Source organism: Phacochoerus africanus, chromosome 5 (assembly GCF_016906955.1).
Source record: "Phacochoerus africanus isolate WHEZ1 chromosome 5, ROS_Pafr_v1, whole genome shotgun sequence".
NCBI classification, from domain to species: Eukaryota; Metazoa; Chordata; class Mammalia; order Artiodactyla; family Suidae; genus Phacochoerus; species Phacochoerus africanus.
In genome coordinates, this window is record NC_062548.1 from 18,276,390 (window position 1) to 18,302,316 (window position 25,927).

General features: G+C 50.9%; 1 protein-coding gene and 1 long non-coding RNA gene across 5 annotated transcripts in view; one reads left to right on the top strand and one right to left on the bottom strand.

The window, feature by feature from the left end:
- Positions 1–696: 696 nt before the first annotated feature.
- Positions 697–25,927, top strand: part of LOC125127253 (uncharacterized) — a 50,989-nt gene continuing 25,758 nt past the window's right edge. The window contains exons 1-2 of the long non-coding RNA XR_007134902.1: positions 697–1,025; positions 1,270–1,383. This is a non-coding gene — a long non-coding RNA (uncharacterized LOC125127253). The remainder of the gene's footprint in view (positions 1,026–1,269; positions 1,384–25,927) is intronic.
- The window catches only part of ITGAM (integrin subunit alpha M), a 49,018-nt gene continuing 37,374 nt past the window's right edge, over positions 14,284–25,927 (bottom strand). For 3 of the 4 annotated variants that reach the window (XM_047779988.1, XM_047779986.1, XM_047779987.1), the window contains 14 exons: positions 23,067–23,221; positions 22,837–22,968; positions 22,324–22,397; positions 21,994–22,135; positions 21,773–21,895; positions 19,949–20,028; positions 18,514–18,597; positions 17,647–17,722; positions 17,044–17,151; positions 16,761–16,844; positions 16,485–16,598; positions 16,294–16,395; positions 15,999–16,109; positions 14,284–15,525 (listed from right to left, as the gene is read on the bottom strand). In XM_047779988.1, the coding sequence (XP_047635944.1) occupies positions 15,454–15,525; positions 15,999–16,109; positions 16,294–16,395; positions 16,485–16,598; positions 16,761–16,844; positions 17,044–17,151; positions 17,647–17,722; positions 18,514–18,597; positions 19,949–20,028; positions 21,773–21,895; positions 21,994–22,135; positions 22,324–22,397; positions 22,837–22,968; positions 23,067–23,221 (1,457 nt within the window). In that variant the 3' untranslated portion in view covers positions 14,284–15,453. The remainder of the gene's footprint in view (positions 15,526–15,998; positions 16,110–16,293; positions 16,396–16,484; positions 16,599–16,760; positions 16,845–17,043; positions 17,152–17,646; positions 17,723–18,513; positions 18,598–19,948; positions 20,029–21,772; positions 21,896–21,993; positions 22,136–22,323; positions 22,398–22,836; positions 22,969–23,066; positions 23,222–25,927) is intronic. The other variant, XR_007134900.1, reaches the window with a different exon arrangement.

The window sequence follows — 25,927 nt, forward strand, 5'->3', positions numbered from 1 at the left end:
ATCCAAGCCAGAGTTGTGACCTACACCACAGCTTCGGCAATGTCAGATCCTTAACCCACTCCGCCTGGCCGGGGATGGAAACTGAGTCCCTGCCGCTGCAGAGACACTATGGATCCTGTTGTGCCACAGCGGGAACTCCCCAATAGAATGATTTTTTTTTAAGAGTTTGGGCTCCTCTGACCTCTCTCTGCCTCAGTTTCCTCTTATGAAGAATGGGGGTGATGAAAATGCACAGCTCCTATCGTTGCTGGGAAATTTTTGTCTTTTGTCTTTCTAGGGCCTACACCTGCAGCATAGGGAGGTTCCCAGGCTAGGGGTCGAATCAGAGCTGCAGCTGCCGGCCTACACCACAGCTCCAGCAATGCACGATCCGAGCTGCGTCTGCGATCTACACCACAGCTCACGGCAATGCCGGATCCTTAACCCACTGAGCAAAGCCAGGGATCGAACCCACGTCCTCATGGATACTAGTCAAGTTCATTAACCACTGAGCCAGGACAGGAATTCCTGTTGCTGGAAAGGTTGGGTTAGTAAGTGTGAAAATGCTTGAACAAGTACAGAAGAGCCGTTATTATTGGCTGCAATCATTCCTAAGCTGCAATGATTACTGCGTTAGGTAAGAGGGCTTCCCAAGGGGAGGGACATCCTGGAGGGTGTGCGGGGCTGGAGCTCAGGAGCAAGGTCTGGGTCGGTGATGAGTCTGGGAACCATTGGTTGAGATCTGATGGGAGCATGAGGAGAAAGGAGAAAAATGGACCTGGGCTGGGTCCCAGGGAAGCGTCCGTGTTGGCGAAAAGGCAGCCTGGAGAGGAGCGTGATCCAGGTCACAGGCTGCTGTCAAGTCACACAGAGAGAGGGACGAAATGAGGAAGTCTCCCGATCTGCCTACAGAAGCTGTTGGTGACCCTGGAGTGTGCCAAGCCAGGGGGCAGGGGAGGGGCCGGGGCAGCAATGCCACCTGGTGCCGAGTGGCCCAGAGGAGACCTCGGACATGGCATGGCTGGAGGAGAGCCCTGGAATTGCTGGTGAGAAAGAATATTTGCGAGAGCGAGGGTAAGGGTTCAAAGCTAAGAAGGAAATGGTGACAGAAAAAGGCAGTGAGGAGAAAGGAGAAGTAGCCCAGATCCTGGGCAGGATAAAAGACAAGCAGAAATGACTCAAGCTAGAAGAAGTCTGGGAGGCTCAGGGCTGGTGTCAGGGACTCTTAGGCAAGAGGCTGCCAGCCTCTGAGGCCCTTAGACCTGGCCCTTCTACCGCTCTCCCCCTTAGACGTGGGTTCCGCGCCTGATGGCTGGACGAGGTCAGGATACTGGAGGGGGAAGACTCCATCTCTTCTCTGAAGCCGCTCAACATACTTCCAGGATGCTTCGGAGCAAAGCCAAGGTAAGACCCCTTGCCTTGAGCAAGGATAACTTGGATCATAAAAGTGCAGAGCAGGATGTGTCCTTAGGTCAACCCACCCATTTTACAGATGAAGGCACTGAGGCTCCAGCTGAGACCTTAGGGTGTCTGGGACTCATCGCCCCACTGCCGTGAATCATGACTGTGACATTTCCAGAAGAAGGATGGCAACCCAGGGGGATGTTATAAGGCTGTAAGCAAGGAAGGGCCGGACACCCAAGTTACTCATCTCCTCAACCCAGCACGGTTACGAGTCAGTCACATGCAGCTTTGTCCACCTGCACCCCCCACCCCCACCCCTCCCCGGCTGTTCAGAGCCCTGGCCAAGCCTGTGGCAAGAGGTCAAGGGCAGAGGAGGGTCTGCAGTGGTTTGGAGAAACAGCCAGCTTTTCCCGCAGCTGGCATTCCTGGCTCAGTAAGTTTCTGCTCTGTCTCTGAGCCCCAAGGTGCTAAATGAAGAAGATTCCAGAAGGGTGGTGGAGCAGGAGGGGCTACATCTGGTCTGCCTCATCCTGGGGGCGGGTGGGCGGGGGGTGGGCTGGTAGAGAAACCAGGACAAAAGCTGCATTAATTCAGATCTGACTTGCCTGAGCTCAGTGGAAATGAGTAATTTGTGGTGTGTCTCCCAGGATGTTTCTTTTCCTTGGGAAGAAGAGAATAAGAATCTACTGGGCAGAAACCCCCAGACATCTCGATGCCTTTCGACCCCAGGCTCACCCACAGGGCCTGCCTGGAGGTCCTCTTAGAAAGCTTCTTGCTGCAAGCCATCTGTCTCACTTCTCTGTCTTCAGAGGACAATGTCCTACCTCGCCCTCAAGAATTTTCTCAAAACAGAATTTACTGTAATTCCACAGTACAGAAACACACACGGGCATAGGGACGAAGGAAGGTGCTTCTCTCCAAAAGCAGCGGAAGCTTTCTATTCTCCTAGATCCCTTGTGTAACAGATGATTTGGGATCACTAGAGGATTTTAGCCATTGCTTGGAAAGTTTGAGACATGAAAGGGAGAAGCAGGCATAAGGTAATAACATCTGGATGGCAGAACAAAGGAGCTGTGATGATCCTAATATTTATACGCTGTGCACTTTATTTTTCCCAGTTTTTCTGAGGCATAATTGACACACGGCACTGTGTCAGTTTAAGATGATTTGACTTGGAGTTCCTGTTGTCAACCCACAGCGGAAACAAATCCGACTAGTAACCATGAGGTTTCGGGTTCAATCCCTGGCCTCACTCAGTGAGTTAAGGATCTGGCATTGCCGTGACCTATGATATAGGTCACAGACATGGCTCGGATCTGGTGTGGCTGTGGCTGTGATGTAGGCTGGCAGCTGTAGCTCCAATTGGACCCCTAGCCTGGGAACCTCCATATGTTGCAGGTGCAGCCCTTACAAAAAAAAAAAAAAAAAAGGAGTTCCCATGGTGGCGAAGTGGTTAACCAATCCGACTAGGAACCATGAGGTTGAGGGTTCGGTCCCTGGCCTTGCTCAGTGGGTTAAGGATCCGGCATTGCCATGAGCTGTGGTGTAGGTTGCAGACGCGGCTCAGATTCCACGTTGCTGTGGCTCTGGCGTAGGCCAGTGGCTACCCTCCGATTAAACCCCTAGCCTGGGAACCTCCATATGCCGCGGGAGCAGCTCAAGAAAAGGCAAAAAGAAAAAAAAAGAAAAAAAAAGGTGATTTGACTTACATACATCATGAAATGATGATTAACGTAAGAGGGTGAGTGAATATCCATCAGCTCAAGTAGGTACAACGTTAAATAGGAGGAGTTCCCACCGTGGCATGGCGGGTTAAGGACCTGGATGGATGGGGTCACTGCTGAGGCGCAGGTTTGATTCCTGGCCTAGAAATTTCCACATATGCGGGTACTGTCTGCAAAAAACGAAATAGGAAAACAATTAGTTTTTCCTTGTGATCAGAACTTTTGGGAGTTACTCTCTTAACTTTCAGGTATGACATAGAGCAGTGTTCATTTATCATGTTGGGCATGACAGTCCTAGTGCTTATATATCTTATACCTGGAAGTTTGCACCTTTTGCCCACCTTCATCTAATCCCCCCACTCGCACCCCCTGCCTCTGGTAGCCGCAAACCTGATCTTTTTTCCTATGATTTTTAATTTAATTTTTTAAATTATTTCCCAATACAATTTTTTTTCCTACTGTACAGCATGGTGACCCAGTCACACATACATGTACACATTCTATTTTCTCACATTATCAGGCTCCATCCAAAGTGACTAGACATAGTTCCCAGTGCCACACAGCAGGATCTCATTGCTTATCCATTCCCAAGGCAATGGTCTGCATCCATGAACCCCAAGCTCCCCATCCATCCCACTCCCTCCCCCACCCCCTTGGCAACCACAAGTCTCTTCTCCAAGTCCATGATTTTCTTTTCTGTGGAAAGGTTCCTTTGTGCTGTATATTAGCTTCCAGATATAAGTGATATCCTATGGTATTTGTCTTTCTCTTTCTGACTTACTTCACTCAGGATGAGAGTCTCTAGTTCCATCCATGTTGCTGCAAATGACATTATTTTGGTTTTTTATGGCTGAGTAGTATTCCATTGTGCGTGTGTGTGTGTGTGTGTGTGTGTGTGTGTGTGTGTATCTTATCTTCCTAATCCAATCATCTGTCAATGGACATTTGGGTTGTTTCCATGTCTTGGCGATTGTGAATAGTGCTGCCATGAACATGCAGGTGTATATCTTTTTTAAAGAAAGTTTTGTCCGGATATATGCCCAAGAGTGGGACTGCTGGGTCATATGGTAGTTCTATGCATAGATTTCTAAGGTACCTCCATACTGTTCTCCAGAGTGGTTTGTTTTTGAAGTATACTTGACCTACAACGCTATGTTAGAGCCTGGTCTACGACACGGAGATTTGATTATTTCTATATATTTCCAAGTGATCATCATGATAAGAATAGTTGTCATCTGGAGTTCCCATCGTGGCTCAGCAGAAACAAATCTGACTAGTATCCATGAGGACACAGGTTGGATCCCTGGCCTCGCTCAGTGGATTAAGGATCCGTCGTTGCTGTGAGCTGTGGTGTAGGCTGCAGACGCAGCTCAGATCTGGCATTGCTGCGGCTGTGGCGTAGACTGGCAACTACAGTTCCAATTCGACTCCTAGCTTGGGAACCTTCATATGCCGCAGGTGTGGCCCTAAAAAGACTGAAAAAAAAAAAAAGAATAGTTGTCATCTGTCACCATACAAAAATGATACGTAGTTATTAACGACATTGCTCTCATTGTACATTTCGTTCCTATTACTCATTTATTTGGCAATTGGAAGTCTGCGCCTCTTACTCTCCCTCAGCTATTTCTCTTCTTCCCCCATCCCCTCCCCCTCTGGCACTGATTGTTCTCTATATCTCAGACTCTTTTTTTAAGGCTGAGTCATAGTCCGGTGTGTATCCATCCATTCATCCTTTGATGGACACTTAGGCTACTTCTGTATCTTGGCAATTATAAGCAGTGCTTCAGGGAGTTCCCATCGTGGCGTGGCAGAAACGAATCCAGCTAGGAACCCTGAGGTTGTGGGTTCGATCCCTGGCTTTGCTCAGTGGATCAAGCATCCGGCGTTGCCGTGGGCTGTGGTATAGGTCGCAGACGTGACTCGGATGTCGCATTGCTGTGGCTGTGGTGTGGCTGGCAGCTGTAGCTCCGATTCGACCCACAGCCTGGGAACCTCCCTATGCCTTGGGTATGGCCCTAGGGGGGAAAAAAAAAATTCAATGAACATAGGGATGCATATATCTTTTTGAATTAGCGTTTTTGTTGTCTTATGATAAACACCCAGGAATGAAACTGCTAGGTCATCTAGAAGTTCCGTTTTTAAGTTTTTGAGTAATCGCCCTACTGTTTTCCATAATGGCTACACCAATGTACATTCCCAGCAACAGGGTACAAGTGTTCCCTGTCCTCCACATCCTCACCAAAACTTGTTACTTGTTGTCTTTTTGGTAGTAGCCATTCTGACAGGTGTGAGGTGACATCTCATTGTGGTTTTGATTTGCATTTCTAATTCTTGGCGATGTTGAATAGCTTTGTGTGTGCCAGTGGGCCACCTGTATGTCTTTTTTTAGAAAAGTGTCCTGGCTAGGAACCATGAGGTTGCAGGTTTGATCCCTGGCCTCGCTCTGTGGGTTAAGGATCTGGCGCTGCCATGAGCTGTGGTGTAGGTCGGCAGCTGTAGCTCTGATTCAATTCCTAGCCTGGGAACCTCCCTATGCTGAGGGTGTGGTCTTCAAAAGACAAAAAAAGAAAAAGAAAAAAAGAAAAATGTCTTGGTAGGAGTGCCCATTGTGGCTCAGTGGAAACAAATCTGACTAGGAGGCATGAGGACACGGGTTCAATCCCTGGCCTCGCTCAGTGGGTTAAGGATCCAGCGTGGCCATGAGCTGTGGTGTAGACTGCAGATGTGGCTCATATCTGGCTTTGCTGTGACTGTGGTGTAGGCTGGCAGCTACAGCTCTGATCCGACCCCTAACCTGGGAACCTCCATGTGCCAGGGGTGTGGCCCTAAAAAAAAAAAAGTCTTTGTAGGTCCTCGGCTTCATTTTCCACTGTGTTATTTACATCATTAGGCATTTTACATCTATCAGCTCATTGGATCCTCACGACAGCCCTAGGAGAAGAGGGCTGCTATTATCCCATTTTACAGATGCAGAACTGAGGCACAGAGAGGTTGAGTCCTTTGCCTCTGTTTGCCCAGCTGTTACAAGGCGAGGCCGGGTTTCAAAGTGCTGGAATCTTAGCCACATGGCGGATGATCTTACTCCCCCCTCTAGCCCTTCTCTCTGCCTGGGGAACGTACTTTCACTCAACCATTCATCCATGTACGTAGGGGCTGCTCACATGACCCAGGCTGTGGGCCGGCTGCCAGGGAAGCAAGACACGCAGGAACGGGTGCCAGCCCTTGAGGAGACCACACCTGAAAGGGCAGACAGTATTCTCGTGCATTCGAACCGAAGTTTTACTAGACAGCACAGTGACCCGAGGGATCTGAAGGAGGAAGTGATTAGTTCTGCTTTGGTGCGTCTCAGAAGGAGATTTCTTTGGGGGGGGGGGGGAATGACCTGATGTGCCAGGAATTTGGGTGGGGACTCCAGACCTCGTGAATGTAGGTTCTGTGTCCTTCTAGCCCCTTGCTCCCCAGCACCCAGCACAGCGCCTGATGCACAGGAAGCACCCCATCAACACCCGGTGCATGCACAAGAAGTTAAAGAAAGGCAGCGTTGACCCCAGGCAAGGGAGCGAGTCTCTGTAGAGGATGCAGTAGCTCCCATCTCAGTCACTGTTGCACTCAGCTATGTCCCTGGGAAGGAGCACTCGTTGCCGTCTGCCAGTCGCTGCGTTTGTTTATAAGCTGGGGCCAAGGAGGGGGGGTTCATGATCCATCTTCCTTAGCGGAGAATAAAAGGTGACACCCTCTGGGTGGGAGCTCGCTGAGAGCAGATACCTGTTTCTCCTTGTCTCTCCAAGGAGGGGGTCAGACCTGAAGGAGGTACTGCTGTTGGGTGTGTGGATGGATGGGTGATGGGAGGGCAGGTCATTTGCGCACAGACAGGTGGATGGGTGGCTCACACAGGGGGGGTCTGCACAGATTTGAAGTTAATAGACTGTGTAGTCAACCCAGACCCCCCTGAGACTGCCCAGTAATTGCATAAATCAGAAGGCTCCCTTAGAACAAAGCAGAAGCAGCCTTTCTAGGAAGCAAACTAACTTGAATTGGGGCAAACTTAGGATAAAACAGGCATTTACTTAGGTTGAGCTAAGGCTGCAGCAATTAAGTGGGGGAGCAGAACAGGGAGACACAGCGAACATGCAGGTGGTGGAGGAGGGATGTGCCAGAAGGAAGAGTGAAGAGGAGGAAGCACCAGCTGGGCGTTCACGTCTGCTGGCAAAAATCCCTAAGAGAGGATTTGTCTTTGCTCAAACTCCCACCTCTGGCAAATCATTTCCCTAGAATAAAAAGAACATCGTACTCCATGTGTACCTAAATTCTGTGAAATAGAGCCAGGAGAGAAAGAGGGGAAGTGAAAACCAATCTTTGAGAAACAGGAAAAAGCAGAAACGAGGTGCTCAGAGTAAGAGCGGTGGGTCTGAAGTTGTGCGTGCCAAGCTTTACTCCTGTCTTGGTTTTCCCAGGAGAGAGCACTCAGATTTCCCATCAAAGGCTCGCAGCCCTCAGATCCCAGCCATATGTGCAGCCCACGGAGGTGAGAAGACAGAGCTGGGCTAGAATTTACTCTAGCAAGGGAGTCAGCCACACTCACGTGTGTTTTGGAGACTCGACGGCAGGCAGAGGAGTGGGAAAGCGATACAGCGGAGAAAAGGGGAGGCTTCTGCTTTGTCCTGATTGGAGGCCATCTCTGGGTGTGAATCTGGAGGCGGGCTATCTAGAAACAGGACGTCCCATGATTGGTTAGCGGAGGGACCTGGCTTTCTCTGATTGGTCCTAAGTCAGAAGCAGGGACAAAAATGAGGGAAGCTGTCAATTATCGAACAAGTCTTGGTCATTTTGAGCAAGTATTACAGAGGTAATTGTTTGGCTTCCTGAACTGATTGCTAGAGATAGTGGTCTGACCAGCTACAAGTTTGGCTCACAAGTAGCAGGCTGGCTCCCTGAACTGGTTACACTAGGGGACAAGGTGTTTTTGTGACCCGGTTGCTTCAGACTGCAGGGTCAGAGTGCTGTGTCTACCCCATTGTCCATTCGTACATCCAGTCGCTCAGGATTTAGAAAGTGTGAAGTCGTCGCATAGAGTCAGATACTCAGGGGGCCCAAAGCAATGTGTTGGGATGTAGGGAAACAGACTTTTTGAGAGCTCGGTCTTCTGATAGAGGGCAGGAAGCTGGGGCAACCCACGCCTCTTCATTCATTTATTCAACACGTGTATTCAGCAATTGCTTGTTCCATGTTCCAGATACTGTTCTAGGGGTTTCTGCTCTCCAGGAAGGGACAGTGTCCATAGGAAGAGACCTGGGTTACTGTGACAACATGTGAAGGATGGAGCTTTTCTCAGCCAGGGAGTCAGGAGGATGTGGAGGACGTGCCACTCAAACTAAATCAAGAGTCAGGTGAAGGAGGGGAGGACGTGAGTCTGGTCAGAGGGTACGGACCAGGCAAAGACCAGGATGTGAGGGAGCAGAGGTGACACAGGTACATCCTGATCTGTCCCCAGCAGGTCATGTTTAGGCCTGAATCCCAGGGTAACTACTGATCACACTCTCTTTCACTTTCAAAAGGGTCCTGGTTGGTCAACCTGAATATGTCACATTTGAAAGATATGAGGTCGAGAGGGAAGGGCGTGAGCAGGTGAGGGGCCAGAGCACACAGCTCCTCAAAAGTCAAGTACAATGGGCTCTGGCCTCAGAGGTTGGGGCGCTCTACTGAGTGCGCTGGGAGCTGAGTCCTGCCTCATAAGGTGGCTTTGCTAAGCTGTAGCCTCAGGTTGCCAAACACACCCATTTTCCAAGATAAACCATAAATCTGGATTTCCCTCAGTAATCTCTTCATTTTAAAATGTCAGCAACTGAAGTTCCCATTGTGGTTCAGCAGGTTAAGAACCCAACACAGTGTCGGTGAGGATTTGGGTTCGATCCCTGGCCTTGCTCAGTGGGTTAAGGATCCCGAGTTGCTGTGGCTGTGGTGTAGGCCGGCAGCTACAGCTCTGATTCGATCCCTAGCCTGGGAACCTGCATATGCCGTGGCCACAGCCCTTGGAGTATCTGACTTTAAGTGACGGCTTCATGTTTCTAAATCCTGAGAGACTGAAAATAAAATGTCAGCAAATGTCAGCAACTAATAAAAAAACAAACCCGTGGGGCCAAATAAAACCTGAGACCTGGATTTGGCCCAAGGGAGGCAGTTAGAAATCTCTTTTCTGGGAATTCACTGGTAGCCTACCAGTTAAGGATTTGGCATTGTCACTACTGTGACTTAGGTTCGATCCCTGTCTCAGGAATTTCTGCATGCTGCAGGCACAAACCAAAGAAAGAAAGAAAGAAAGAGATTAGGCCCTTGTTGGTTGCATGATTTGCAAAAATTTTCTCGCATTCTGTGGATTGTCTTTTTGGGGTTTTTTATGGTTTCCTTTGCTATGCAAAAGCTTTTGAGATTCATCAGGTCCTATTGGTGTATTTTTGTTTTCATCGATATTATCTTAAGAGGTGGACCAAACAGGTTATTGCTGTGATTTATGTCAAAGAGCATCCTGCCTATGTTTGGAAGGAGGGAAGGAAAGGGAAAGGAGAAAAAGAAAGGAAGGAAGAACAGAAAAGAAGAAAGAAAGGAACTTTTCTAAACTGTGAAGAGCTAAGGATTAAAGGGTGGGGGGCTGAGCTTCCCCTGGGGAAAGGACACCGTCAATACACAAATCCCTGGGTCATCTCTCAATGAAGGAGGGGGAGCTCCCGTCGTGGTGCGGCAGAAACGAATCCAACTAGGAACCATGAGGTTACAGGTTTGATCCTTGGCCTCACTCAGTGGGTTAAGGATCAGGCGTTGCCGTGAGCTGTGATGTAGGTTGCAGATGCGGCTCGGATCTGGTGTTGCTATGGCTGTGGTGTAGGTTGGTGGCTGCAGCTCCTATTCGACCCCTAGCCTGGGAACCTACATATGCTGCAGGTGTGGCCCTAAAAAAAAAAAAAAAAAAGATATAGGAAGGAGAAATACCTTCCAGGTACCATCTACAAGGGAAAGAGGTTAGTTCTCTACCAGGTCATTTTGCTCTGGGAGGGAAGGGATCAAGAGATAGAACCCTCCCCTGGTGCTCTCAGAGGATGAAGATAAATCCTTGGAGACCAAACCAAGTGGGCAAATCAGGAAGCCCCTACAAAGCATAACTGAACCTTGTGACCATCCACATTGGGTACCAGCCATATCATGAGCCATGATGAGAAGGAAATGCTAGACTGAAATGCTGGACCGAGTTGGGGTAGCAGCGCCATCAAGAAACCTTCAGGGGAGTTCCCTGGTGGCTCAGCAGGCTAAGGATCTGGTGTTGTCACCGCTGTGATTCCAGTTGTTGCTGTGGCACAGGTTCAATCCCTGGCCCTGGAATTTCCGTGTGCTTTGAGCGCAGCCTAAAAGAAAAAAAAAGAAAAAGAAAGAGAAGCCTTCAGGCTTTACCACACGTTTAGTTTTTGGGACCAAGTAGGAAAACAGACTCTTTGGGAAGGTAGTGGTATCAGTTACACTACAGGGGCAGCTGTCATTATTGGGGGCTCAGAACTCCAGTATCTTAGATGAGATCAGTGTTCGCTTCTCTGTCCTCTCACAGTTTAAGAATACAGAGTTGGAGTTCCCCTCATGGTGCAGTGGTTAACGAATCCCACTAGGAACCATGAGGTTGCAGGTTCAATCCCTGGCCTTGCTCAGTGGGTTGAGGATCCGATGTTGCAGACGTGGCTCGGATCCCACGTTGCTGTGGCTCTGGTGTAGGCCAGAGGCTACAGCTCCAATTCGACCCCTAGCCTGGGAACCTCCATATGCTGTGGGAACAGCTCTAGAAAAGGCAAAAAGCCAAAAAAAAAAAAAAAAAAGAATACAGAGTCCTGGGCTAACGTGAGAGTTCTACAGAGTTGGAACCCAGGCTCCTTCTGTCTCCCTCTGGCATTCCTGGGTGTTGCCCTCACCTGCACAATCCAAAATGGTGCACCACACACAGCATTGGCGCTCCCGCCGCTGGAAAAATGGCAAAGAGAAAGGACACTCCTTCTCCCTCAGGACCCGACTCCACAGCTGTTCACTCACTCTACTCACGTCCCCTTAGCCAGAACCTAGCCACACGGCCACTCCTAACCACAAAAGAATTTGGGAAATATTCTTTCACGGGTTGGCTGTATTCGTTAGCCACTGAAGCATAACGAGCTTCTCCAAAACACAGTGGATGGAAACACCAATTTGTTATTTCTCGAGAGTTCTGGGAGGTGTTCATCTGGGCCGTTCTTTTATTGGACTTGCCTGTGGCTGCAGTTATTGGATGGCTGGACTGGGCTAGAAGGTCCAAGAGGACCTCGTGTATGTGGTTGTGGCAGCTGTCAGCTGGGGGCCTCCATCGTCTCCTCCATGTGGCTGCTCAATCTCCAATAGGGTTTTAGCATGGTGGTCTCAGGAGTTGGAAAGGGTGACGGCAGAAACTGCAGTGCTTCTGACAGTCTAGGCTCTGGGACACAAACAACAGCCTTTCTAGAACCTTCCATTGGTCAAAGCGAGTCTCAAGGGCAGCCCAGATTCCAGAGGGTAGAGAGGCAGACCCCATTACTTAATGGGAGCAGCAGCAACGTCATGTTGCAAGAGAATGGGACACAAGGAGATGCAATTCATGGGGTGTGTGGGGGCTGCCACAGGTGTCTAAATTATATCAGTTTTCCATGGTGGCCCAGATAAGAATCCGTTGCTAAGTAAGGAAAGGAGGGTAAAGACTGCAGGGATTTGTTTATTCTGAACCAAGGGACTCCCCCCCCCCCCCAAAAGGTAAAACAAGGATAGACTTTTCTGGGTTTGGCTGCTTCTCACCACAGATTTATGGCCCTGTTTATCAGTAACTTCATGGTCACCCTAGGGTAATTTGTCACTGGAAATAATTTACTTTCTAACCCATCATAAAGCTCCTATGTGGCTGAATACAACACAAGCTTCCAATGCAAAGAGGCCAACGTGGACTCCGAGCCTTAACTGCCTATCCAAGGACAGAAGCCTGGAGTGACAGAGGCCCTCTCCTGCCCTGGGTCAGCGAAGGCCTCCAGGAGATCTTGAGGTCTTTTGTCTTTCAACCGAAGGAAGAAGACAAACATTTTCAATGGATTTTTTTTTTTCCTGCTTTTTAGGGCTGATATATGGAGGTTCCCAGGCTAGGGGTCGAATCAGAGCTGCAGCTGCCGGCCTACACCACAGCCACAGCCACACCAGATCCAAGCTGCATCCGTGAGGTACACCATAGCTCATGGCAACGCCAGATCCTTAACCCACTGTGTGAGGCCAGGGATCAAACCTGCGTCCTCATGGATACTGGTCGGGTTGGTTATCACTGAGTCACAACAGGAACTCCCTCTTAACGGATTTTGAAATCAGAAGAGGAAATTGTACAGACCCAGCTCAGAGAGACTGGTATTGTGACGGCCTGGAGGAGCCAAAAACCACTGTCAAAGGAGTCCCTTCTCAGGGACATCTTATTGCACTTTGTTTTTTGGTTTTTTTTTTTTTTTTTTTTTTTTTTTTTTTGCTTTTTAGGGCCACATCTGCGGCATATGGAGGAATTTCCCAGGCTAGGGGTCGAAATGGAGCTGCCGCTGCCAGCCTATGCCACAGCCACAGCAACACCAGATCTGAGCCACATTTGTGACCTATGCCTCGGCTTGTGGCAACATTGGATCCTAACCCACTGAGTGAGGCCAGGGATGGAACCCACATCCTCATAGATACCAGGCGGGTTCTTAACAGGCTGAGCCACAATGGGAACTCCCCTATTGCATTTGAAATAAAACTGAAACTCCTTGCTCTGGCTTACAAAACACATCCGCCCAGGCTCCTGTCCACAGTTCTAGCCCCACCTGATTGGAAGATTCCTGCTCCTACTTGAATGAAGGGTCGCATCCCCTAGAACCCTTCCCTTACCTTCCCTTTTATCACATCTAGAACACTCGTGATTTTCTTGATGAACTGCATGCAGTTGCCATTTCTGTCCACAAACACGTCAACGATTTCACATGATTCACAAGTAATCATATGATTACAACAGCTAGACAATAGCCACTCTCCCCGCCTCCACCCTCTTCCCTCGTGCCTGCTGTACGCCATGCCTCTAAGGCCACTGGACAGTAGAAAGGATGCACTTTGCGGCCAGAGAGAGCCAGATTTGGAGCTCGGCTCCACCCCCTCCTTATCTGTACAAACTCAGGCAATTGGGACCCATCTCTCTAAGCGTCAGCATCCTCAAAAGTGAAATTCAGATATCAGTAAATAGCAAGAGATGGCCACTTAGCAGGACCGGTGGGAGAATTAGGATGGGTGCCAAGGGCACAGTCGTGGCCTATGGCATTGGCAGACGTTGGGAGATGGGCACGGGGTACCCCCCGCCTCGAGGAGGGAGGGCAACTTAGAAACAGTTATAAAACTACCAGTACGTGATCTCGGTAGCAAGTGCTGTTGGAGCCCCTGTGGGCCTTGCTCGGGGCTGCGCTCTCTGGCTGACTGGCAGCACCTGCATCTCTTTCTCTGGCTACCAGGGCCCGATCTGCCTACATTCGGGGCCAGCCAGACATGCCCCGGGATTACCACTTCCTTCCCCGCTGAGAGCATCCACGAGGAAGTGGTGCGTGCATAAGCCAGCTCCTTCTCTGCACGGGTGGGAAGTGTCAACGTGCCTGTTCCTGTTCTACTCTCTCTCTCAGAACCACACCCCTCAGTGGGCTTCCACCCCTGGAGCTCATAATACACCCTTTCCTGGCTGTACCTTCCTTCCCCAGCTCACGTCCCTCCCCAGTTGGTATTTCCTGGGGTCACTCTTCCCCGCCCCCACGTCGGGCTGCACCGGTGGTATATAGACGTTCCCAGGCTAGGGGTCTAAATGGACCTGCAGCTGCCAGCCTAGGCCACAGCACCAGCAACGCCAAATCCGAGCCACATCTCTGCCCCACGCCCCACCTTGTGGCAACACTAGATCCTTAACCCACCGAGCAAAGCCAGGGATCGAACCCACGTCCTCATGGACACTACGTCAGGTTCTTCACCGGCGGAGCCACAACCGGAACTCTTCCTGAGGCGACTCTTAAATAATGTCTTTGGCTCAAATTCTCCTCTTGGGTTTGCTTCTGTGAGAATCCAAACTTCTGGGAAATTATCCTGTAAATTATCTTACACAGGATGCAAAAAAAGACATGCATTCAGTTTATTCATTCACCCTTGTCGGTCGTGGTGAGAGGTTGGGAATAGTTTACCAGAGGGAGGCTGGTAAAGGACGTGGTGCTCCACCTTCACAGTGGAACACGGTGCTTCTGAACAAAAGAACGAAAAAGGACCTTACATCTTGATAGAAACCAATGTCTGAGCCATATTAATGAGAAAAGCAAGACGCAGAGCAGTATAAATAATGCAGCCTGCCATCTGTGTACAATAGCCTGTGTGTGTGTGTGTGTGTGCGCGCGCGCGAGCACATGTGCCTAGAACCTTTGTGAAGGAGACCCCAAAACACATACCCCTGACTACCTTTTATGAGTGACCTGAACAGCTGGTGGCGGGGGCGGGTGGACAGGATGGAAGGCAGCTTTTTTACTGCACGCCCCTGCATTGTCTTTTGATGTTCATACTCTGCACAGATCCATCCATTCAAGACGTAAAAGGAGCGTTAAAATAATAAATAAGCGAAGACATACGGGGAGGGGCATCATGGCTCATGGGACATATCAGCTCTAGTGCGGGTGGCACATGTTGGATGGGCTCCAGCTGGCTGGCTGGCTGGCTGGCTGGCTGTCCGGGCTGTCTTGGCCGCAGCGGCACAGGCTCCCGCAGGCCTGCATGTGCGCCCATGAAAGGAGCTCTCGCCACCTTCAGCCCGGGAGGATGTACTGCATCTCCGTTTGTGTCCCCGCCACCTCCTCAAGAGAAAGCACCTGTCCCCCAGGAAGAGTCAAGGGCGCCTCCACCCACCAAAGGAAGCCCAAGCACTTCCCTTCTGCACGAGACATTGTGCTGAAGGCACTTGTTCCCATGCAAGGGACATCTGAGTCACGCACCCAACTCAGCCACACTCACACATGCAGGCATGCCCACACACACACACACACACACACACCCCTGAGTCACACACCCAACTCAGCCAACTCACACATGCAGGCGCGCCCACACACACACACACACACACACACACACACACACACACACACACAGAGGAATGGAAGCCCAAACTGGTCGCTCCTAAGACATCACTGCCCTGGTCTCCTAACAGACGTGTCCGTCCAGCAGCCTGGGGACCTGCTCCTTGGTCCACCCACATCCTATTTGCTGCAGGAGAGGCCACTTGAGGGGGAAGGAGCCGTTACTGAGGCACAGCAGGTTCAGGAACAGGTTCACTCATCATGTCCTTGTACTGGCGTTTGAAGAAGCCGAGCTGTGGGGGCAGAGACGGGGCGAGTGAGGGCACAGGCCGTGAGGGATGGTGGCTGAAGGCCGCGTGGACTGGGAATGGGGACAGCGGGACCTTGAGACACAATGAAAAGCGTGGCTGAGAAGAGCCCTGGGGAGACGGGGGCGGGGAGCGGGGGGTGGCATCGCTATTGGGAAAGAAAGGGAGGCAAGAAATAGTAAATAGAAGAAGAACTTGTCCATAGATGAGTGGCTGCTCTGCACCAAAGTCCATTCTAAGGGTTCCAGAGAGAGCCCCCCAAACGCTCTCCAGGAAATGGGTATTTATGGTCTCATGTGACACCTGTAGAAACTGAGGCTCTGTGACATGCCCAGGGTTCCCCAGCTGGCAGCACTGCTGGGAGGTGAACCCAGGAAGGAGCTGCTGAGTGAGAAGCAGTGTGGGGGTTGGGGGGCAGGGGGGGGAGGGGTGGGGAGAGGGCCCCCCGGGGAGAGTACCTTGTACAGTCCGGCAGTGATAAGGGCCAGGAGCACCAGCCCCCCTATCGAGCTGCCCACGATGAGTGGGAGAGGGTTATGCACTTCGTACGGCTCCACTTTGGTCTCTGTCTGGGGCGGGGAGCGGGGAAGGGGTGCCTCAGGGGAGACAGACTCTGGATTTCTGGAGGGTCCCCTCCCTGGCTCACCCCCTCCCTGGGCGCTCCACCCCACCCCCCACCCCCCCCACCCCCACCTCTCTCTCTCTCCCACAAGCCTCCTCTCCTGCCTCCAAGGGTCCCTCTGGGTCTGATACCTGGGCCCTCACAAAGGCCTCCTGTCCTGGGAGCAGGGCAAACTGCGAATCATTAAACAAGACCTCCGCGGCGCTCACCACTTGAAGGTGGTTATGCGAGGTCTGCGGGAGAAAGAGGATGGGAGCTGGACCCACGGGGGCCCTGAAAACGCACCTCTGTGCCCAGCTGAGCCTCAGGCGCCCCCGCGTACCTTGATGTACCAGTCAAATGAGAGATTGCCCTTGAGGGTGACCTTGAGTTCTTCCTGGATGCCAAAGGATGGGATGTCACACTGGATTTTCTGGCAGACAGCGATGGAGCAGTTCTGAGAAAGGGAAGACAGGAGACGGGTGACCAAGAGAGCTGGACGCAGGAAACGCCCCGTGCACGCGTCTTCCCCACCCCCACCCCGCGGTACTGGGCACCGGTGAGGGGCCAACGTGGAAGCTGCGTGCAGCCCCCCGGCTGGGGTTAGGCTTATTCCCACCAGCACTGGAGTCTTCTGAAGCTTCTCCAGGAAATCAGAGTGACGGGGGCCGATCTCCTCGGTAGAGCAGCTCCTGGAAAGGTGCTGAGGAAGGAGGGACACGGTGAGGACAAAAACAGGTGAGGGCCCCTGGGTCTGCCCTCCGGCAGGTGAGATGGCCCAGGTCCACGAGAGGGTCGGAAATGGCTCCAAAAGGCAACAGAGGGGACCGAAGTCCGGTTAGGAAAGACCAGGGCTGTGGAGGGAGGAGCTGGGTCCACTGTTGGGGCCCGGCTGGGCTTACCTGGGAAAAGGTGACCTGGGGCTGGTCCCACACGGTCACTCGGTTCAGCCGAACGGGGACCCAGAAGACCACACTGATGGGGAGCTTCCTCTGGCCCAGGTTGTTGAACTGCGTGGGGCAGGGGGAGGGGTCAGGGCTCCGGCCCCACCAGCAGCGGCAACCGGGCTCCCCGCTCCCGACAGCCCGGCACTGAGTAAGGCCTCGGAGACCCAAGCGTCCTGCCTCTCGGTGCTTTCTGGGAGGCAGGAGGGCATAGGAGCTAAACACCCACGGAAGAGCCAAGCAGGCTGATCCCCAGGCGTGGGGTAGGGCTGAGACCCTGAGCATGTTCTGGTAACCTCTCTGAGCCTCAGTTCCTTCATCTGTAAACTGGGGGTGATGACAGTGCCTCTGTCACAGGATCGTTGTGAAGAGAAAACGAGTCAATTACATACGTGTGTGTGGTGTGTGTGTGTGTGTGTGTGTGTACACCTATGTATGCATGCTCTTGTCTGTATGGAGTCTGAGCAAGCTTGGAACAGAGGCTGGCGTGCGAGTTTCCCATCATTCTTCCTGCGTCCCCAGCATCTGACTTCCCTCCCAGGCGCCTTCTCAGCTCCTCACCTGATACTGATGCTCTATGACGTGGCGGGTCTTCTCCGAGGCTGTGAAGTTGAAATATTTGGTGGAGACCTCAAGGCTGACGGGAGACAGAAGGGGCAGGAGGTGACAGGACATCAGGGGTATCCGGGAGGGGGTTGCGGGCGGAGAGTGTAAGGGGGTGAACGGGCACAGGGGTAGCGCCGCCCTGAGAGGGCGCGAGCAGGATGGCGTGCAGGGGCCACGTGGATGGGACAGGTGGGACAGGCAGCACGTGCCAGCTTGGCTTTTTAGGGTTTTTTGTTTGTTTGTTTGCCTTTTAGGGCCACACTCATGGCACATAGAGGTTCCCAGCCCAGAGATCTAATTGGAGCTACAGCTGCTGGCCTACGCCACAGCCACACAGGATCCAAGCCGCATTTGCAACCTACACCACAGCTCACGGCAATGCTGGATCCTTAACCCACTGAGTGAGGCCAGGAATGGTTTCCGCTGCTTCATGACAGGAACTCCGGGTTTTTGGTTTTTTCTTTTTTCTTTTCGGCTGCCCCAGCACGGCACATGGAGTTCCCCGGGCCAGGGATCACAGCTGAGCCACAGTTGCCACCTAAGCCGTGGCTGCAGCAGCGCCAGATCTTTAAACCACTGTGCTGGGGTGGGGATCGAACCTGCGTCCCAGCGCTCCCAAGATGCCACTAATCCCACTGCGCCACATCAGGAACGTCACATGTGCCAGTTGGGCGACACACACACAAACACACGCATACGCACACGCACACACACACACACACATCCACGCACACACATCCTCAGATGCCGACACAAAGATGCTCAGTGCGCCATGTCCAGCCCAGTGCTGAAGGCGGAGCCATAAGCCCTCGAAGCCGGTACCTGGTAACCACCACGTAGACAGCGTATTTCACAGGCAGCTCCAGCTGGAATTCGGTTTTGTTGCTGCTGGGCATGTTGTTCTCACTGAAGGGAAACAGAGGGCCAGCCCTTGAGACCTGAGACCCGGCCTTTCCTTCTTTCTCTCCCTCCCCCTCCACCCCCAACCAGCCACCAACTCCTGTCCGCCCTGCCCCCTGAACACTGCTGAGCATCCAACAGAAGAGACAGGTGTGAGGAGAGGCTGCAGCTGCCGCTGCGCTGCGTGGCTCAGGCCCTCCCCTACTCACACGGATGGATGTCTCCAGCGCCTGCTTCCCACTGGCTCCCTGAATTCCAAACAACTCCCACCCGAATGCCAACCCACCGCCCTCCTGGAGAGAGATCTTTCTTGCATGCAGAGGTGGTCACGTGGCTCCCACATGAAGCTGTAAATTCCCTAAGAGCACCCAGCACTCACTGTATGTGATTTCATAATTGTGTTTTTTTATTGTTAGAGCCACAGCTGTGGCACATGGAAATTCCCAGGCCAGGGTGAAATCGGAGCTGTAGCGGCCGGCCTATGCCACAGCCATGGCAACGCTGGAACGGAGCCGCATCTGTGACCTACACCCCAGCTCACAGCGACGCTGGATCCTTACCCCACTGACCAAGGCCAGGGATCGAACCCGTGTCCTCACGGTTACTAGTTGGGTTCTTAATCCACTAAGCTACAACAGGAACTCTCAGCACTCATTTTCAGATACGGCCCCTATCTAACTAGCTCCTTAAATCTTGCATCAGGGGAGTTCCCATCATGGCTCAGTGGAAACGAATCTGACTAGTATCCACGAGGATGCAGGTTCTATCCCTGGCCTTACTCAGTGGGTTAAAGGAGCCAGCGTTGCCGTGACCTGGGGTGTAGGTCGCAGACGTGGCTCAGATCCAGCATTGCTGTGGCTGTGGTGTAGGCCGGCGGCTATAGCTCCAATTCGACCCCTAGCCTGGGGACCTCCATATGCTATGGGTGCGGCCCTAAAAAAGAAAAAAAAAAAATACTGTATCGAAGGATGCAGGCTTTGCTTGGTCCGCACTTCCTCCTCTCTGCCTTCATGCCGGCCCTGAATTGATCCCTTTGCTTGGTTAACTCACAGCCTGAATATCTTCTTCAGGACTCTTTGAACACCAAGCCCCCAAGAACACTGTGCATCATTGATTTCATACTGTATCGTAACCATCGGCTTTCCTGTCTATTTTTGCCACTAAATTAAAACCTCTGTGAGGGCAGGAACCACAGCTGTTTTGTCCATTGCTGCCCCACCAGCACCAGGTGCCATGGGTGCTCTGTTGGTGTCTGTTAAAGGAATGAGTGAGAGGAAGGGAGAACTCGTAGGGAGAGGGCGATGGTCCACCCTGAGCAGGGGCTGCAGGATGCCAGTGGAGGTGGGGCATGGCACACCTGGTCACGTTGGCCTTGAGAAGGAGTTTGTATCCAAAAAAAGCATCAGGATTCACATCAAATGTGACATTAAAGGTGACCTGGAGTTGGAGAAAGGAGAGAGAGCGACACAAATAAGAGAGAAGAAACAACCCAAATGTCCATCAGCTGAAGAATGGATAAATAAAATGTGGTACATCCATACAATGGAATATTATTCAGCAGTAGAATCAGAGTGTTGGGAGTTTCCATTGTGGTGCAGTGGAAACAAATCTGACTAGCATCCATGAGGTTTGATCCCTGGTCTCACTCAGTGGGTTATGGATCCAGCGTTGCTATGAGCTGTGGTGTAGGTCGCAGACGCGGCTCGGATGCCGCATCGCTGTGGCTGTGGCAGAGGCCGGCGGCTGTAGCTCTGATTAGATCTCTGGCCTGGGAACCTCCATATAGCAAAGGTGCGGCCCTAAAAAAACCAAAAAGAAAAAAGAGAATCAGAGTGCGGATACATGCTGCAACATGAATGGTCCTTGAAAATATGATGTTAGTCAAAGGAGCTAGTCACAAGAGTTCCCACTGTGGTGCAAAGGGATAATCAGGGTCTCTGCAGTGCCAGGTTCACTCCCCGGCACAACACAGTGGGTTAAAAGATCTGGTCACCAACGCTGTGGCATAGGGCCACACTGTGGCTCTGATCTGATCCCTGGCCCGGGAACTCCACATGCTGCGGAGTGGCTAAAAATGGGGAGAGGAGTTCACTTCGTGGCTCAGCAGTTAACAAATCCGACTAGGATCCATGAGATTGCGGGGTCGATCCCTGGCCTCGCTCAGTGAGTGCTTTAAGGATCCGCTGTTGCCGTGAGCCATGGTATAGGTGGCAGACGTGGCTCAGATCCCACATTGCTGTGGCTCTGGTGTAGGCTGGCGGCTGCAGCTCCGATTCAACCCCTAGCCTGGGAACTTCCATATGCCACGGGTGCAGCCCTAAAACGCAAAAGAAAAGAAAAGAAAAGATAGGGAGGGGAAAAAAAGAGCTAGTCGCAAAGGATCACATACTGTGTGACTCCATTTATATGAAATATCCAGACTAGGCAAATCTAGAGACAGAAACTAGAGTAGCAGTTGCCTAGGGCTGGCTGGTAGAGATGGGAAGACCTGGGCTGGCAGCTAAAGGGAGCGGGGTCTTTTCTTGGGGTAATAAAGTCCTCTGAAGTTGGTCATGGTGATGGGTACACAACTCTGCAAACCTACCACAAGCCATTGGATCGTGTACTTCAAATGGGTGAACTGTCAGGGAGATGGATTTTTATCTTGATGAAAGCTATTTTTCAAAAAAGAAAATCTCAGAGTCCCCACTATGACACAACAGGATTGGCAGCATTTCTGTAGCACTGGGGACACAGCTTCGATCCCTAGCCTGGCACAATGGGTGAAAGGATCTGGTGTTGCCACAGCTGCTACATAGGTCTTGACTGCCACTTAGATCCAATTCCTGGCCTGGGAACTCCATACGCCTCAGGGTGGCCCAAGCAGAAAAAAGAAAGAAAACCTCTACTTTTTTTTTTCTTCTTTGTCTTTTTGTCTTTTTAGGGCCACACCCACAGCATATGGAGCTTCCCAGGCTAGGGAGCTAATCAGAGCTGTAGCCGCCGGCCTACACCACAGCTCACGGCAATGCTGGATCCTTAACCCACTGAGTGAGGCCAGGGATCAAACCTGCAACCTCATGGTTCCTCGTCGGATTCGTTTCCGCTGTGCCACAACGGGAACTCCCAGAAAACCTCTACTTTAAAGGAGAATTCAGAAGAACACAAAAGAGAAAAAGGGAGGCGGAACCAGCAGCCTGACCTCTGAGTTGTCCGGGAAGATGGGGTGGTTTATGCTACAGCTCGTGCTCTTCAAGGCCGTAGACTCTTCGGTGGAGACATCAGACTCACAGGCCAGGCGCCAGGATCTCTGGGAGCGTTGGTTCTGGGAGGCAAGAGAGGCAGAGGTGGTGATGTCCACCGCCCGCAGCCACGGGGATGGGGACAGCAAACTCCGACGGAGTCTGAGAAGAACTCGGCTACCTGGGAGGCTGACACCTTCCGATAGGACAAGCCAGACGGGTAGAAGAAGGTGACCTGAGTTCTGTAGGAGTCCTCGCCCTGGTTTCTCACGGTCAGGGTCACGTTTAAGTCCCGAGGACCACCCACCACCAGGGTGTCCAGGCTGTGGGAGGAAACAAGCCAGGCCGTGAGATGCAGAGGGCTCGTGTGGTGGGAAGGAGGCTCGGGCGCTTGGGGAGCGGCGACAGGCGCACCTGCTTCCGAGGCACCTACTCTGTGCCGGGCTCCCAAGGGGGGCAGAGCAGAGCACCAGGCTGTGATGCAGGTCTGGAGTGAGGACAAGAAACTCACCTCATAAAACTGAAGGTGATGCTGAGGTCATCCTGGCAGATGCTGTCATTGCCGCAATTCTTCTCGAAGGGAAACTGCCAAAATCCAGGGTAGGAAGAATACGAAAGGAAATAACAAAATGAGGTGAAACAGAACAAGAAAATGAAATCTTGAAATAAACGTTATGTGAAAAGGACACAGAACAAGCTGCCACGATCTTGACCCCTCGGAGGTCCTGTTGTGGAGCGGCGGAAACGAATTCAACTAGGAACCATGAGGTTGCGGGTTCCATCCCCGGCCTTGCTCAGTGGGTTAAGGATCCGGCGTTGCCGTGAGCTGTGATGTAGGTCGCAGATGTGGCCTGGATCCTGCATGGCTGTGGTGTAGGCTGGCAGCTGTAGCTTCAATTGGGCCCCTAGCCTGGAAACCTCCACATGCCGTGGGTGAGGCCCTAAAAAGACCAAAAAAAAAAAAAAAAAATCTTGGCCTCTGGTCCCTCCCACACCCCTACAGGACCCCAACTCCCGGACTCACCAAGGCTGTGAAGAGTCTTTGAGCATCAACAGCCAGCACTGGCCGGAGGTTCCCAAAAGAGGATGCAGGCTTTCCCACCAGAGAGAAGTTGAGGCGTAGGACAATGGGCGTCACTGAGTCCTCCACGCAATCCTGAGAGATGGGGGTGGGGGGCGTTGGTCTGCCCTCCTCAGATTCCCAAGCCCACCCCATGCTTGGAGGACCCACGCGTGCGGCCACCCTCTGCTCACCGGTAACCACAGCTTCAGGTGCTCACATTTCCGGCTCAGCCCCAGCGTCTGGGTCTGTCTGCGTGTATTGTTCTTTGTCTCCTCAAAGACGGCCCGGGGATGGGGGCGCCCTGGGTCCAGAGCCAGGTCATATGTGATGATGCTCTGGGTGTCTCCTGAACGGGCAGGGAAGAATGGTGGTGAGGAATCTGGCTTGGGAGTCAGACTGGCAGGAGTGGGAGGGCCACTCCTCTGCTCCCCGGCTGTGTGACTTTAGGCATGTTAGCTGACCTCCCGGAGCCTCAACGCCTTTTCTTTATTTGCTTATTTATTTATTTTTGCCTTTTTAAGGCCATGCCGGCGGCACATGGAAGTTCCCAGGCTAGGGGTCGAGTCGGAGCTGAAGCCGCCAGCCTATGCCACAGCCACAGCAACGTGGGATCCGAGCTGCATCTGTGACCTACACCGCAGCTCACAGCAATGCCAGATCCTTAACCCACTGAGTTATCCATCCAAGTCCTCATGGATACTAGTCAGGTTCGTTACTGCTGAGCCACAAAGATGGGAACTCCTCCATTCCTTATTTTTAAACTAAAGATAATTGTACCTTCGCAATGTTGAAAATGCAGTAGTGTCTATAAAGCATTTAGCATAGCATCTGCCACATAGTAAGTGCTCAGTCAATAAATGCTGGGGAGTTCCCTGGGAGCCTAGGGGTTATCACTGCTGTGGCTCAGGTTCGACCCCTGGCCCGGGGAACTTCTGCATGCCAAGGACACAGCCAAAAAACAAATAGTAGGTATTCTGTTACATACTAGAAAATTAAGCATATTTTTCCTGTCTGCTTTTGACATTTTTCTCTCTGTCTTTGGTCTTCGGTAGTTTATGCCTTGGGGTGGGACAGTGGCTAATGGTGTGTGCTTTGGTATAAGGTACTAATTTGTGGGTTGTTTTTGTTTTTTTTTTGTCCTTTTGCCATTTCTTGGACCGCTCCCACGGCATATGGAGGTTCCCAGGCTAGGGGTCTAATCGGAGCTGTAGCTGCCAGCCTACGCCAGAGCCACAGCAACGCGGGATCCGAGCCGCGTCTGCAACCTACACCACAGCTCACGGCAACGCCGGATCGTCAACCCACTGAGCAAGGCCAGGGATCGAACCAGCAACCTCATGGTTCCTAGTCGGATTCGTTAACCACTGTGCCACGATGGGAACTCCTGTGGTTTCTTTTATATTTATCTTGCTTTGATTTTGCGGAGAATTTCAATGTCTTGCATCAATTTTGGAAAATTCTTTACCAACATTTCTTTATCTGTTGCTTCTCTCTTATTTTCTCTCTCCTTTCCTTCTGGAATTCCAATTACATGTTAGTAGACCACCATGTCCCATGTGTCTCTAATTATTTTTTTCCCGTATTTTGCATCCTTTTCTCTCTGGGTGTGTTCATCTGAATCCTTTCAATCTGTTTACCTCCCAATGCACTAATTCTCCTTTTAATTGAATTGTAGTGGATTTACAATGTTACGATCCTCAGGTGTACAGCAAAGTGATTCAGTTATATATACATTCTTTTTCAGAGTTTTTTCCATTACAAGATACTGAATAAAGTTCCCTGTGCTATACAGTAAATCCTTATTGTTTACCTATTTTATTTTTTTGTTTATCTATTTTATATATAATGTTGTGTATCTGTTTATTCTGTTTCTAATCTATAAAATCTATTGATTGAATTCTCAATTTCACCCAGTGTATTTTTCAGTGCTAGTGTTTCCATTTAATTCTACTTTATGAATTCCAGGTTTTTTATGAAGTTCTCCATAATTTCCTCTTTTTTTTTTTTTTTTTTGAAAGATGTTAATTATTGTTCTTTTTAAAATTCCTATCTGATAACTCTAATTTCTGACTCACCTATGGGTCTACTTCTATTGTCTATTGTTTCTCTTGGTTGCTGGTCTGAATGGACATTGTCCCAGTGGAAGGTCCAAGGTGTTTTTCAAGGCCCCTCTCAAATCTCTTCTTCCCTAGCACTGAGAAGGCTGCTGGATTTCTGTTCAACTCTTTCTCTCCCCAGTTGCTGTCTTTCATTAAGTTTCCGGAAGTACTGACTCAGACAGGTATGGCTTAGAAGTCAGCCAATGACTTGAGAAGAATTTCTTTGTAGCTTTTTGGGGCACCTTCTTGGTAATCCTCTACTCTCCAAGACTTTGCTCTCAATTTCTAGCCATGCTGGCTGCCCCAAACGCTAACTGCTGTCTCCCCAGCACAATAAGATTATTGCTAGAAACCTAATTTTTTTTTTGGCTTTTTTTTATTGTCTTTTTTTTTTTTTTTTAAGGCCACACCCACAGCATATGGAGAGTCCCAGGCTATGGGTTGAATTGGAGCTGTAGCTTCTGGCCTACACCAGAGCCACAGCAATGTCAGATCCAAGCCTACAACACCGGATCCTTAACCCACTGAGTGAGGCCAGGGATCAAACCTGCAACCTCATGGTTCCTAGTCAGATGCGTTTCCACTGTGCCACAATGAGAACTCCCTAGAAACCTAATTTCATTCCCTATTTCTCTCTAGTACCACCATTACTCTTCCCCATCCCAAGCACAATGCCACTCTTTGAGAACAGAGGAGAGAAGGGAGGAAGGCAAGTTAGTTGTGATAAAATGAATATTTGAATACATTGTGACTTTGTGTTTAGCTTCATCAACTCAACCTCCCCTTTAAATGAGTTATCTCTCAGTTAAAAAGAACAACAACAAAAAAAACACGCTGCTGTATAGCCCAAGGAACTATATCTGATCACTTGTGTTGGAACATGATGATCATGTGAAAAAAATGTATGTGTGTGTATATGTATGTATGTGTGTGTGTGTGTGTGTATATATATA